The 14,699-nt window shown below is 39.3% G+C and overlaps 1 protein-coding gene across 2 annotated transcripts in view; it reads left to right on the forward strand.

The window, feature by feature from the left end:
* Positions 1-3,911: 3,911 nt before the first annotated feature.
* The window catches only part of LOC136858311 (pre-mRNA-splicing factor RBM22), an 89,234-nt gene continuing 78,446 nt past the window's right edge, over positions 3,912-14,699 (forward strand). The window contains exon 1 of one of the 2 annotated variants that reach the window (XM_067137757.2): positions 3,912-4,173. In XM_067137757.2, the coding sequence (XP_066993858.1) occupies positions 4,120-4,173 (54 nt within the window). In that variant the 5' untranslated portion in view covers positions 3,912-4,119. The remainder of the gene's footprint in view (positions 4,174-14,699) is intronic. The other variant, XM_067137758.2, reaches the window with a different exon arrangement.

Below are 14,699 nucleotides of genomic sequence, written 5' to 3' on the forward strand. Positions count from 1 at the left end.
ATATTCAAGTACATTTATGTGGTGCCTGTATGCTGTCCACCTCTCACACCCATATAAGAGGGTGGGTACTGCAATGGATTTGTATACAAGTAGCCTGGTTGAGGAACTGATGTCACAATTACTGAAGACTCTTTAACGCAGTTTCCTGAAAGCTGTCCCAGCACATGTACGACCGTGATGAACTTCTAAATCAACATTGGCTTTTGTGGAGAGATCACTTCCCAGATAGAAGCGTTCAGCATTCTGAACTGGCTGCCTGTTGATTGTTATATGGCCTATTAGGTGGTTGGACTTGAGTTCCAGGAGCCAGAGGGTGTAAATTTTGGTCTTTTGTGCATTCAGTTTGTATCAATTCGTGATATGCCTTAGAGAAAGAATCCAAAATTGCTTGGAGGATTTCATCTGATTGTGAAAATATAGCATTGTCATCTTCATCCTGAAGCTCCATGATGGATGTTACTGATGTCCTGGTGCTAGTTTTGAGCATGTTAAGGTTGAATAGTTCGCCACCCATGTGGTACGTGTTTTGTATTCCTGATTGTTGATATTCGTATGGAGAAGAGAGTTGGTGCTATCGTGCAACCATTTCTCATGTCTATTTTCACTTCAAAAGATTCTCCTGTACCTCTGCTTGTGATCTCAGCACCTGCCATGTCGTCATGGAGTAGTTTTAAGATCGTTATGTACTTTTGTGGACTACTTTGGAGAGCAAGGATTTTCCCCTGTTTGTCACGATGAGGCGAGTCAAATGCCATCATTAGAACTATAAAGGCCACGTAAAGAGGTTAGTGAATAGTAAATATAAATTACATCATGATACCGTAATCATTCACTGTACCTTTTCAACTATGACAACTAAGTATTTGTCTGTACTAACAAATAATTTAATTCAAGATATTTAATTTACTTTGATGTCAAATTCCAAAAATTCATGAACACTATAAAAGGCTTAAGTTTAAATCAGTTAAATAAAGCTCTATATAGATAAAGAGCAAACTTACACCTCTTAGTAAGATTGCAGAACTCAGAACTGTTATCTTCATCAATGATCAGTCATCACTGATCTGCATTTAGGGCTGATGCCCATGTGGCAGATTCCCTATGTAGTGTTTCCCTAGTGTTTTCTTAAATGATTTCAAAAATCCTGGAAATGTACAGTATCTAAAAGTTTCCTTGATAAATTATTAAATCCCTAACCCCAGTTCCTATCAATGAATATCTTTTTCCTCAATTTGTCTCCTTGAATTCCAACTTTATCTTCATAGTATTCGTTTTTTCTACCTTTCAAAGCTCCACTCAAGTTTATTTGTCTAGTACTATCATTCTACCCCATCTATCCACTGACAGCTCAGAACATACCGCTTATAATAAGGAATATTACAGGATTTTTTATTGAACCACCTATTCAATACATTCCACAATTCATGTGGTTAGATTTTTGCATAGTACTACAGAGTTCTGAGGCACATGTTTCACCCTTTGTTCAATGGGTATCATCAGCCAAACTCAATCTTAAAACAATTAGTTGTGGAGCCTATCTATTCTTACATTGTGATAGAGACTATTAACAGTGTTACAACACTAATGGCACTAATCTATGATATATCTCGTCAATGATATTGGGTAGGTCATTAGCGATGTAGCCTATTTGACCACCTGAATCTAAAATATCTATCATATTTTGCTGAAATCCTATAAGTTGAGTCTCACAGGAATAACCTTTCCTGAACTCAAACTACCGTACCGTACCTTCTATCATACCAACCTGTAAATTTGCAAGCGTGTCTTACATAATAGGATAGAATGCTTTCCCAGAGAAAAAATAGGTTTAAAATTTAATGAAATCCAGGATTTCAAGTGGTGTTTACTGAATGAGGTTTTATTTTTAGTGAGATGTTTGTTTATAAGCGATTGTTGGAACGTTGACCTGTGGTTTAGTCGTAGTTTCTTAAAGTTTTATTCTTGCTTCGATGTTTGCTTTTTGTATAGTTTATATGTGAATTTTTGTGAACACACCAATATTTAGAAAATGTAGTTCGATTTGCAGTATTTAATATTATTTATCAAATTTGCTAATTTTTAAGTAAAAGGTTAAGAAAGAGTTTTGGGAAAAGTTACATTATGATGATGTCAAGCTGTAAGAGAATGTAACCTTGTTAAATTCATGTACATTCTTTGCATGCTTGTGAACTGTATATTTGTAAACATCTCCCTAGTTTTTCCAATTAAAATTTAATTTAGTTTAATCTGTTTATCTCCTCACATTGTGAGGCCATGTTAACAATATTGTTTTTCCTTCATTAAATCAGTTTATTATGTATCTGTCTATGCACACTTGTACAATGTTATGTAGGATATTTTCTATTCATTCACTATAATTGACTGATATCAGTCTCTAAAAGGCCTGTCCAAAAATTATGTGTACAGTTGCTCTGTAGGCCTACAAGCCTATGGCATATTTTAATTAAATTGTAAGTTATAATTAAATTGTAATAATAATAATATACAGATTAGAAGTTCTAAGATTGTTTATACTACTTGCGAGTTTAATTAAACTTGATGTGTTGATAGGTTAATACCGGTACCAGTACAAAGGTACAGGTTTGGAGTACCGGTATCTAGATCATTATTTTGTCATGTGCAATAGCTTTGTACAGAGGAACAGTTGGAAAATGTTAAAAAATTATGTTTACATACTTGTTGTTGTTGTTATACATATGCATATCAAAACATGACAATGCCAATATACTGGTACCAAGTGTTATTAAACTAGGCCTACAACTCTCATATTTTCCAACACCTGCCTTCTTTTGCCAGATAAAATCCTTAGTTAATCTATAACTGATAGGTTCTGCTGTTAGTCGACACTAATTTATGATTACATAACATTTATAAAATACCTGAAAAATAAAGCATTTAACAACGGGTTTAACCTGAAAATTTAATTTAATTAAAGTGTTTCTTCTTCCGGTTTCATTAATACCCAATTTCTTCTGAAAAAACTTGTTTCAGCGTTTTCTAGAGATTAAAAGCAAAGCATGAAACCAGCAGTAAGAAAAAACAGTTTCCGAATTAGCATTTTCTAATTCCCTACTGTCTAAAGCTTTGACTGTTATTTCGGAACTGTTATTCGGGACATAGTATTTTTCCGGAACAGGAACGGTCGGAACTGTTCCAGAAAAAGAACAACTTCGCCCATCTCTACCCACAGATCACACCTACGACAACACATCGGTATTGAAGGTTAACTGCTGCACTATACAATAAAATATTCGTGTTATATTTTAAGCCCGTTAAAATATGGGTCGAGCAGGTCAGAAAATTATGAAGTACTATTAAGATCCCTTTGTCACTGGAAGAATATATATGCAAACAGAATATTACTTACATTTTCTTGTCACGAGGGAAACTGAAGATAGACCGCACATTCTTCTCTACTTCATAGTTACTGCAGCCAAACACAGCACATATCTTTCCCCTCATGTTGGGAGGAGATATCAAGGAATGACACACGGTACTATTTAATTAAGTCAACTCACTGAAAACGCATAACACCAAAAACACCAAAAACTTCACATACAAATACACGTGCTCTTATGACCGAATCTTAGTTCTCAGGTCAATCCGCTAGAGAGAGCTCTGATAGCTGTCCCTCGATATCTCGCTGAGTGTCGCGTATTGTTTTCTAAAGTACGCGAACCTTTTTCTTTGATACCTGAGCTTCCTAGTGCAAAATTGGAACTATGCTATAATGTATTTGGTTGAATTCAGTTAGGTAACCTCAAAGACAGTCTTTCTGAAAATCCCGTAGCGAAGCACGTATATAGCAGCTAGTAGCCTATATATGGTTCAATTTTACATACATCCCTGACCCGATCAAAGACTGGAAAACAGGTCGTAGGTTTTCATTTTCATAGTGACTGGACGATAATTAATAGAGGCCAACCCACCCACTTTAGAAGAAATTATTGTGACGGCGGTGTGAAGAAGCTTATGAAATTGAGAAGTTTCTTTACTCCGACGCATATTGGTCAACCTGGAGTAATAAAGCATGGATGCCGTGAGCAGTGAATAGTATGTGCATTTCGTATTGAAAATAAGTTGCTTTTTCAATTTCAAATGGCAACGTCAAAGACTACTAATACTTACAACCGACAAAATTGGGAAGATGCGGTAAGTTATGCCAGTTGTATTATCGTTGGGCTCCTGAAGGAGAAATATTCATCTGGTACTTCTACGCTGTTTGTAGATGTTTTGACATGGTTTATTTCGTGGGTGTAGTACTTAATATTGCGCAGTTATTTAGGGCAATGATATATTTTGTTTAATTATAGAGACAAATTTTCCTTTTAATTCCTTTTGTGTTGTACATAACAGTAGTAGCGTTTTTCAGGACTTGTGCGTTTCTAGGTTAGTTGACGAATGTGTTGACGTCGGAATGAGCATATGAATATCGAGCAAATTGTATGGGTCCTTTTCGAGTTCGAAACTAATTTTAAACTATTCGGATAGGAAACACTGTATTACGCTTCTACTTATTTACGCAAGTACGCGAACCTTTTCTTGAGCCCTAGTTCCCATTCAGCACTATGGTGCTCAGGGCTCAAGAAAAGGTTCGCGTATTATACGTCATGTTTGCATATAAAATTCATGACTAAACTGTTAATGTTGAATTGCATTCTTCTGACTGCTACAACTAATCCATGTGAAGTAATTATTTAGTGCATGGTTAATGAAATGATTTGGTATTTCTCTGTCTACTGGTGGAACATACCGGCATTTCACGGACGATATAGAATTTATTCACAATGCAGTTCTTTTCAAAGTATAGGACTATACAGATACCATATAAAACATTTCTTGCCAACAGTGGGCAAAGTTTTTATAATAATTTCACCTCATATAAACGCATTCATTTTACATTTTATGGCCTCCATTCATTTGTAGTGTTATCCTGATTTAAATTTTGACTCATGTTTACAAAGAAGTTTAAAGTCATAACAAGACAGTACCGGCATGTGAATTTCAGTGCAAGTTTCAGTGTTACACATCCTGGTAGATTTGCACAGCAGTGAGCTGTTAACAGAGCAAGGAATTATTCGAAGACTTGTTTCTTCCAACAGTTTGCAGAAGATGAGGTACTATCCGCACACTTTATCTTGGTGCATTTACATCCTAGTGCTGAATCGGTCGACCTCGGCGATCTTCGAGATTCATACTGGCAACCTCTGAAACACAAACTATGAATCGCTTAAGCATCGTTGTGCGACATCTGGCGTAAACTTTACGTACTGGTACTGTTGTTGTTTACACGTCAAAGTATAGAATTCATGCTAGGAACAAGATTCGCATCGAGAGATATGTTTTATAATGTTATATAATGTGTATGTGACATAGTTGTTGGCTTAAGATGATAACGGTTTAGAAATTTCATATCGATCGATCATCTTCTCGATTCAATTCAGATTTCATTTTCATTCAGTTGGCAGCACCAGGCAGCACTATCGATACCGGGACAGCTCCCTCCTTACTCCTCACCCCGTACACAAATGCATCAAGATAAAGTGTGCGGACAGTACATAATTCGCGTTACATCTGTATATGTCTTCCTAATTAACGTAGCTACTTGCATATCATCTGCACATATGTGTAGTCTTGCCTAAAACTTCCCTAATCTGATGATCGTAACTGTCCTACAGTTTTTTGATCATCAAATTATAGCAATTGTTCAGATATCCAGGAATATCTTGATTGCAATATTTTCCAAGAGAGGTGCGAATATATTTATAATTCAGGATAATTTACTTTTCACGCTGCCTCCATTCTTCTACCACCCCCTGCAAGTGGGGAACGCACATGTAGGTTATACCCGCAGTATCCCCTGCCTGATGTAAGAGGTGACTAAGAGGGGCGAACTAGGCGCGGACATGGATTGCGGTTTGAAATCATGTGTTGCACCTCCTTTGGATGGGAGGGGCTGAATACATTCACAGGTAATCCCTGCCTGTCGTAGAAGGCGACTAAAAGGGTCATGTGGCTATTGTACCGTCTATAATTTTTATTGTTTTTTGAGGATTAGTTGTAGACCTATTCAAAATTTTTGATGTGCGTGCTGCTTGGAGATGGGCCTTTTATGTGTGCGTTTATGCCCGAAAGCCCGTGCAGTAACCACCCAGGAAGCGGCTCGTGGGAGCGTCATGTACCTTCGCAGTAGTATCCGCCTGACAATACAGGTCCCCACACAACTGAATGTCAGAAGGACATATTATTATTAATTGTTTTTTATTTTTTCTCTATATTTAGTGCTCTGTACACGCTACAGGGTACATGCTATTGCGGGTGGCTGGAGAAATGTAGTCCTAGTACTCATTGACTCGGTCATCCCGTATTAGGCATCGTCCAGCATCGGATTCCAGGCAGTACCGTTTATGACCTGGTGGGTATTGCCTTGGCTGGTTGGTTGGGCTACAGAGACCCCTGATCTGAGTAGGTGGCATTCGGGGAGGATGATTTCGGGCATGGCTTCGAAACGTCACCGCCCAGCCCAAGGTGGTCCCCCACCAAACCCTTTAACTTTTGCTTCCTTGAGAGGATCAACTCCCTGGGAACATGCTCAGTATGAAAGAATGGGATCCAGCTTCCCTAAGTTTCTGGTTGCTACCGGAACCGATGGGCACGATTTTAAGCTGGTAAAATCAATCCTTTTTTGTAGACACATCAAGCCGATCAGTTGCTACAGTGCAACCACTTTGGCGAAATCCCTGTCAAAGTGGAGGAGCACACGAGTAATTTTAATCTAAAGAAATCCACCTTTTCAATACATGCAAGGTGGATTTCTTTACATTAAAATTACTCGTGTGATTCTCAGTTCAATACGGATCAACCATGAAGTTTTTAACTTTGGAAAAGTGGAGGAGCACAAATCCTTGAATCTGGTTTGCGGCGTCATCTTCCACCGCAACCTTATTTTGAACGCTGACGAAGAATTGACGGAAGACATGAAGAACCGTGGCGTGACACACATCCGGCGCATTACGTGCAAAGTCAACGGTGAAGACGTTGCCACTGGTGCTTTCATTGTCTCTTTCAAGTTGTCAGTGTTACCAGACAAAGTCAAGGTAACAACTTATCGTTGCGATGCAAGGCCGTACATCCCACCTCCTATGCGATGGTATCAATGACAGAGATTTGGACATACGGTATCTCGTTGTTCGAATCAGTCTGTGTGTGGTACATGTGGGAGAGTAGCTCATGGCGCGGAGGAGTGCACAACTCCGTACAGGCGCAGTAACTGCTCTGGTCTTCATTCTCCTCGAGATCGGAACTGTCCGACATCTGAGTGAGAAGAAGATCCAGGAGATCAAGACCCTGGATGGTCTTTCCTACCAGGAAGCGCGCTGTAAGTATAATTCCACGAATAAACCTGCCAGTACACTAGACTGCAGCGTGATAGTCTCTTCTGGGTTCATCTTTCACAACATAGGTACCCGTGATGATCGCTGCGCCCAAGGCGACTGTTGCTCCTGAGAGGAAAGTCGCAAAGAGTACAAGCTCGAAGGAGAGATCACCCAGCCTTCGACCACCAAGAAATATGTGCCAGCTGGCAGTCCTAAGCCTTCCCCCCTTAAGAGGTCGGTGAAATGCGTGTCCACGCCGGCGGAGGCGGCATCTGATGATTTGATGATTCCCATAGGGAACCTGAAATATTTGTCCCAAATGAGTGAATTTATAATACCAGTATAAATGGTCTGTTATTGGACATTATAAATTTTGGTAGGTGTGCTATTTACCAACTGATGAGCCCAACTTAGCACACTTGGGCAAAACGCTGGCAACCAGGAGGGAGTTAGCTGGAAAACGCTGTCAAGGCTTCTAAAAAGTGGCAATACTTCCTTCTTGAGCCTTTGGTTGCTCCTATCTGAACTCTACCTAACCCTGTCACTAACAGGGCTTTCCTTTAAACCAGAATTAATCAGTCAACGCTCAAGGTTAAATCAGGTACCTGCTTTATATTTTGAGGAGGTACATTGACTGATGATGCCTTCTATGAAAGGCGAAACATGTCTCACATTCTTATGATAATAATTATAAATTCCTAATTGTTTAAAATTTTAATGTATTGAATAGGTGATATTATTAATAAACTAATTAGCATCCTACAGTTCCTTATCTGTCCCGTGAAAGTGCTGTCTCAGTAGTAAGCGATGGGTTCAAAACGGTGTCTGCGGTCATTTACTGTGCATGAGAAACTTAGTTGTAAGCGAAGCTGAAATATACGGAAGTCGTGCCGTTGGCACAATATTGATGAATCGTGTATTCGTGATTGCCAGAAGAAGGAAAAACTTCTAAAAAGTAACGGCAATTGCAGAGCGTTCTCCGGGCAGAGTGCAGTTTTTCCGGAAATTGAAGAACGGCTCCACAAATTTGTGATAGAAAAACGTTAGTTAGGATATGGTGTTTCTAGTGAAATGTGTCAATTGAAAGCACTAGAGATCTTGAAAGAACTGAAAACACAGGGTTTTACTGCAAGCCGTGGATGGATCCGGAATTTTTATCGGAGAAAGGGATTGTGAATTCGGAGACGTACGTCTATTTCACGTCGTCTCCCTGGGGCGTGGGAAGAAAAATTAATGTCCTTTCAGCGTCACATTATTCATTTGAGGAAGCAAAATTCTTATTTGCTGTCGCAAATTGGGAATGTTGACCAGACACCTGTCTATTTTGAAATGCCGTTGGAAAATACTGTGGATACGAAGGGTTCTAAAAGTGTAACCATCAGAACAGGTGGTAATGAAAAGCAATGATTAACGGCAAGGTAACTAGAATATAAGGTAGGCTACTCCGGCGGTTGAAGCTTCCATTGGCTGGAGCGCTCTGACGTCACGCGGTATGAACGATAGCGAGTAAGGTACACAGTCGCAGTACAGCCAGCCTGTGAATTCTCGTGCCTGTGAAACATCTTCTCAATTTTTCATCAAATAATAGTCTGGTTTAGTCCGATTCGATAAGTAACGGCACTTCCAATAGATTTAAAAACGTGAAAATGCGTTAAATTTCGTCACATGCTGAACAGGTAGAACATCAACTATCAAATACATGACATATAGTACGATAAGAAATAAAATATTGCCATGCAACTCAAAATAATTAATTTATTTCCTGATGAAGTAAATATTTAGATTAAATGGCATAGGAAAATATGCATCATATCGACATCTTTATGGAATTATATTAAATGATTAAAACGTACGTGGCAGGAGACTTAATTACTTGATGAACCAGCCCAAAGCTTAGCCTTCTTATTGGCATATTTTCTCAGTGCTAGCTCCTTACTCTTTGCATTAAAATGGCATACCCTAATAAATACCCTGGTCCTAACGTAGAGACAAATTATTTTGTCATGGAATACTGGAAATTAGAAGCAAGAGTTTTCACTTTTTTGCATCTGGATACAGTCTTACCGTGAAATACACCAAATGAAATTTCGAACTGGGCTATATTTTTAACCACTCATGACTGGGATGTGTGAGGCCCCCTTTTGAAATAACCGAGATCCAGTAACAGGTCTCTTCTCGCACGACATTTTTGTCTCTTTCTTCGTATTTACTGTATATCGGATCACGGATACTGTATTATTTCACGAGCTTCAAAATATATTCAGAAATATAAGTTATTAGCACATAATGTTAATGTTATTGGATTTTACGTCCCACTAACTATGTTTTTGAGCACCTTCACCACCGGACTGAGACAGGATCGAACCTGCCAAGTTGGGCTAAGAAGGCCAGCGATCTACCATTTGAGTTGCTACTCAGCCCGGCTATTAGCACATAACAATAATTATAGAAAATATGATTTTCATTCAGTCATTTATATCTGACACCTTTTTACCGTATGAGCTGTAATAATGGAGATATTCAAGAGTTTATTACAAAGTGTTTCAATAACCAAGCATTGCTGATAAGGAAGTATTGTTATGCCATCACAGTAACAAACTGGCTATGATGGTTGTTGTCGTTATTGTCTTTATAATATGCGAAATAATAATAATGTTATTTGTGTTACGTCTCACTAACATTTACGGTTTTCTGAGACTCGAGGTGCCGTAATTTTGTCCCACGAGAGTTCTTTTACGTGCCGACAATTTATAGCGCCACACACGTTTCCATAATATGTTGACTGCATTTTAATCAGTACAGTGGTTCTACTTCAGATACTGACAACACGAACACTGTTCATGTAGTGAACCACTATAAAATTACTATATATCCGTGATCCGATATACAGTAACTACGTAGAAAGAGATAAAAATGTCGGTCGGTCACTTGCTTTCTTGGCTTTTTTTTTCTACTTGCTTTACGTTGCACCGACACAGATAGGTCTTATGGCGACGACGGGATGGGAAAGGCCTAGGAGTTGGAAGGAAGCGGCCGTGGCCTTAATTAAGGTACAGCCCCAGCATTTGCCTGGTGTGAAAATGGGAAACCACGGAAAACCATTTTCAGGGCTGCCGACAGTGGGGCTCGAACCCACGATCTCCCGGATGCAAGCTCACAGCCGCGCGCCTCTACGCGCACGGCCAACTCGCCCGGTCTTTCTTGGCTTACGCTGCGTGAACCATCAACGATAGACCCCAAGTGCAAGCGTACGAAATGTAGAGCATAGAATCCTCTACAAAAAAGTCCGGGATGGCACATACCTATTTCCAACCGGCTGCCCTCTAGAAGCGATTTTATGCTACAGTCCACGGTAAAAAATGTAACTCCTTTAAATTAAATAAATATTTCGATATTATCCTCGAGTTCCTCATCAAAAATAAATTGACCTCCTCCAGTATTTTATAAGGATTACAATAACCTTGTCAGGACATTATTTGCATGAATAGTTCAGAAGTTATGACCATTTTAGACTGTAGTGGTAATACGTGTCAGCAGGACGGGCGACCGCTGTCTCATACCACATGACGTCACGCAGAAGGCGGACAGGGAGAGAAACAAGTGAGTGCGATGCGGGAAGAGACCCCTGTGGATTAACGGTAATGTTGTGCGTATTAGCGCATGGAACCAAACTCCCTCCATATGTGGTTCTGAAAAGCAAAACACTTCCAAAAGGAAACCTGCCACCCGGTGTTATTGTTAGAGCACATGAGTCCAGCTGGATGGACAGTGATTAGTTGAGGACTGGTTGAAGTGCGTTTGGCAACGTTATCCAGGTGCTTTGTTACAAAAACAAAACATGCTTGTGTTGGATAGTTACCGAGGACATACAACTGATGCTGTAAAAGATATGATGAGGAAAGTAAAAACCGATCTTGCGATAATTACTGGAGGACTCACTTCTATTCTACAGCCGTTGGATTTGTGTGTGAACCGGCCTTTCAAAACTGCAATGAAACTCTTGCACACCGAATGCATGTCTGATGGTGATCATGCATTAAATCAAACCAGACGAGTGAAGAGGCCTGAAGTGGGACTAATATGCAGCTGGATCAAGACCGCATGGGCGCGCATCCCAACGATGTAGTGTTCAAAAGCTTTAAGAAATGTGGAATTTCAAATTCAGTGGACGATAGTGAGGACGACTATTTGTGGAAAGATGCCAGCGACGAAAGTTCCTATGAAACTTCAGATGACGATGGTGAATTGTAAATGATCTGAGTATTGGACCGATTTTATTTAGGATTTTTGTGATGATTTTATTAATTGTAAGCTGTTTGAATTTATATTTGTGGCATATTTGAAGAAAATTAAATAGTTATGTATGTTATTTTATTTTTTATTTTTTTCCATATTTTGCCGTCTCAAATTTAGGGTACGGGTCTTATTCGGTGGTGGATGGTATTCGGGATTATACAGTATTGTCCGGTTCAGGAGCCTTTCTAGGTTTGAGGCTGAGAAGAGCTTTGTTATATTCATGAAAGGTTGGTGGCATTGGCATCCAAGGTTGCATAGGATGTTGTGGGACATGCTGAAGAAAATTTTCAGCAGCAGTGGAACTGCAGTTTAAAAGTAAATTGAAGTGCTCTTTCCAGCGTCTCAGAATGTCTTGAATTTCTGTAAGAATGGTGGTGTTGTCGGCAGCTTTCAAATTTCCCGATGAAGAGTGGATAGGTCCATAAATCTGTTTTAGTCCAGCATAGAAATTTTGCAGGTCCCTAGCATCTGACAAGTTTTGTAGTTCTTTGGCTTTTTGTTGCCACCAGTTGTTCTTTATTTCCCTAATTTTGGTCTGCTTCAGCTCTTGAAAACGTGATCTCTTAAACTGAGAAGATGGATCTTGTACGGAGTGTAAAAAGGCATCCCGCTTGGCATTGATAATGTTGATTATGGCTTCATTATTATCATGAAACCAGAATTGTCTTTTCCTCTTCTCAAAGCCAATAGCACATTCTGCTGATTGCTTGATGATTTTTTTGTAGTTTGATCCATTCACAATTTACGTCATTATTGTTGACTGGGTTGTGTGACAAGTGGTTTAGAATTGAATTCTGGTATTCAGAGGCAACAGCCTCATTCTGAAGTTTAACAGTGTTGAATTTTCTTCTGGAAGGATGCATGAGATGGACACGTGATTTCTCATGGATAGTAGGCCTAATCCTGAGTCGACTAAGAAGAAGTTTATGGTCTGTCCAACAGTGATTAGTGTTTCTAGCAGTCTTTGTTATCAGAATATCTCTCCTGTCGGTTGCCTGGTAATGACATGTGACTGAGGTGTCGGTGCTTGGATCGAGGGTGTATCCATTTAGTTTTGAAGCGGTTGGGAGGCCAAAATTGTTTATTTGTGATAAACGGTTCATATTCAGCACACAGGCCAAGTAGTAATAGACCATTTGAATTACGATTCCCAACAACTTGATTTCCCATGATATCTTCCCATAGCCAGTTATCATTACCCACTCTAGCTTTGAAGTTGCCAAGCAATAAGATCTTATCTGTTGAAGGTATCTTGGTGAGAACTGTGTTCAGATGTTGGTAGAACTGATTTCTTGTATCTTCCTCATCTTTTAGAGTAGGAGCGTAGGCGGAAATAAATATAATGGCACTATCCTTAGAAAGAGGCACACGCAGGATCATAAGCGTTTCATTTACTGGAATTGGTGTGAGTTGATGTTCATAAACTAACTTTGTCTTGACTGCAAAACCAACACCATGAATACGATTTTCTCCTTCCTCCCTTCCTTTCGTAAAGATGGTGTATCCGCTACTTGCTTCACTGATTTGTCCTTCACCTGATAGTCTTGTTTCGCTCAGAGCAGCGATGTCGGTGTTTATCCTTGCTAGCTCATGGGTAATAAGAGCTGTCCTTCTTTCGGGTCTATTATTGTCCTTCAGGTCAAGTAGCGTTCTGATATTCCACGTGCCTACAGTTAACATTGTGTTCATTTTCAATTGATTTTGACCACATGAATTGCAGTTTCCCAGACGGGCTCGAATGTGACTACCTCTCCCCTGCCAGGTTCCCCACCATTTCTGCCCCTCCTCCAAATGTTAAGCAAGCTCCCGTCACTCGTAAAAGAGCCCCTCCTGTACCGGCAATGACGCAGAAAGATCCGCCCATCCCTTATCTCACTCCAGGTTCCCCACCACCTCTATTACACAAATACAATACTAGGAGCCGCACTGGCAGACAAGTTAACAACTCTGGGCCAGTAGGACGTACCTAACATCTTAATAATAATAAGTAAGTTTCCATTTAAATGTTGGTCAGTTAGGAAATTCACACACATTTATAATATTATATTCCCCTTTTTCCTTTACAGATCCCACTATCTGTATAAATTGGTCGGAGGTCAAGCACGACATTCTATACCTCCCAAATTTGCGTGATACAACTTACTACCTACATTTGTAAACAAGTTGATCAATATTTCCAACTGGATCCCACATTTGACTCCTGTACATATTCTGCGTCCTGTCTGTTATGTTTTAAAGCACTATGGATTATTGTGTTTTCACAATTCATCCTGTGGGCACTCTATTTTAATACACACGTTCTGGATACACCACGTCACACAAGTTGCATTTCAATTTCATTTTTCTGTAAGATTGGTGTTCACCTTGGTGCTGTTTTATAGAAAAACATTTACTACTGTTCTTAAGACAAAGATTCAATATTAGTTTCAGACACAAGATTTTGAATTTACAATGTGATAAATTTAATTATTCATGTTATCACATTTTTAAGAAGTGCTTTAATGTTTTTTTTTTAGATGTAATGTAAGTTGGTTTTAAGACTATTGTAATTTTAATATTGGCTATTGACTTTTTAATATATTCACATATTCACATCATTCTAAGATTAATTAAGGCTGAACATGCTCATTAAGTGAGCGAAACATGTCCCTTAGAGAAATTATTTGTACGAAATTGTAAACACCAAAAGGTGGATAGTGTTGAATAGGTGGGCAAGAAATAACTTCTTATTATAATTGGTGTGAATAACATCTTTCAGTGCGGAGTAACCATGAGGATAATGACCTGTAGTCCACACACAGTCGATACTCCCCATTATTATTCTTCGGTAGGACAATAGGAGAAGCCCAACAGGATGTAGAGGGTTCGATGAGACCTTGCCCTTCCATTTCTTGAATCTTCTAAATGACGCATTTGCTCTTATCCAAGTTGATTGAATATGGGGATTGCTTGATGAGTGAGGAGGTGCTGAATTCAACTGTCTGTGTTACAGTAGTAGTCCATCCT

This window comes from Anabrus simplex, chromosome 1, assembly GCF_040414725.1.
Source record: "Anabrus simplex isolate iqAnaSimp1 chromosome 1, ASM4041472v1, whole genome shotgun sequence".
Classification (NCBI taxonomy): domain Eukaryota; kingdom Metazoa; phylum Arthropoda; class Insecta; order Orthoptera; family Tettigoniidae; genus Anabrus; species Anabrus simplex.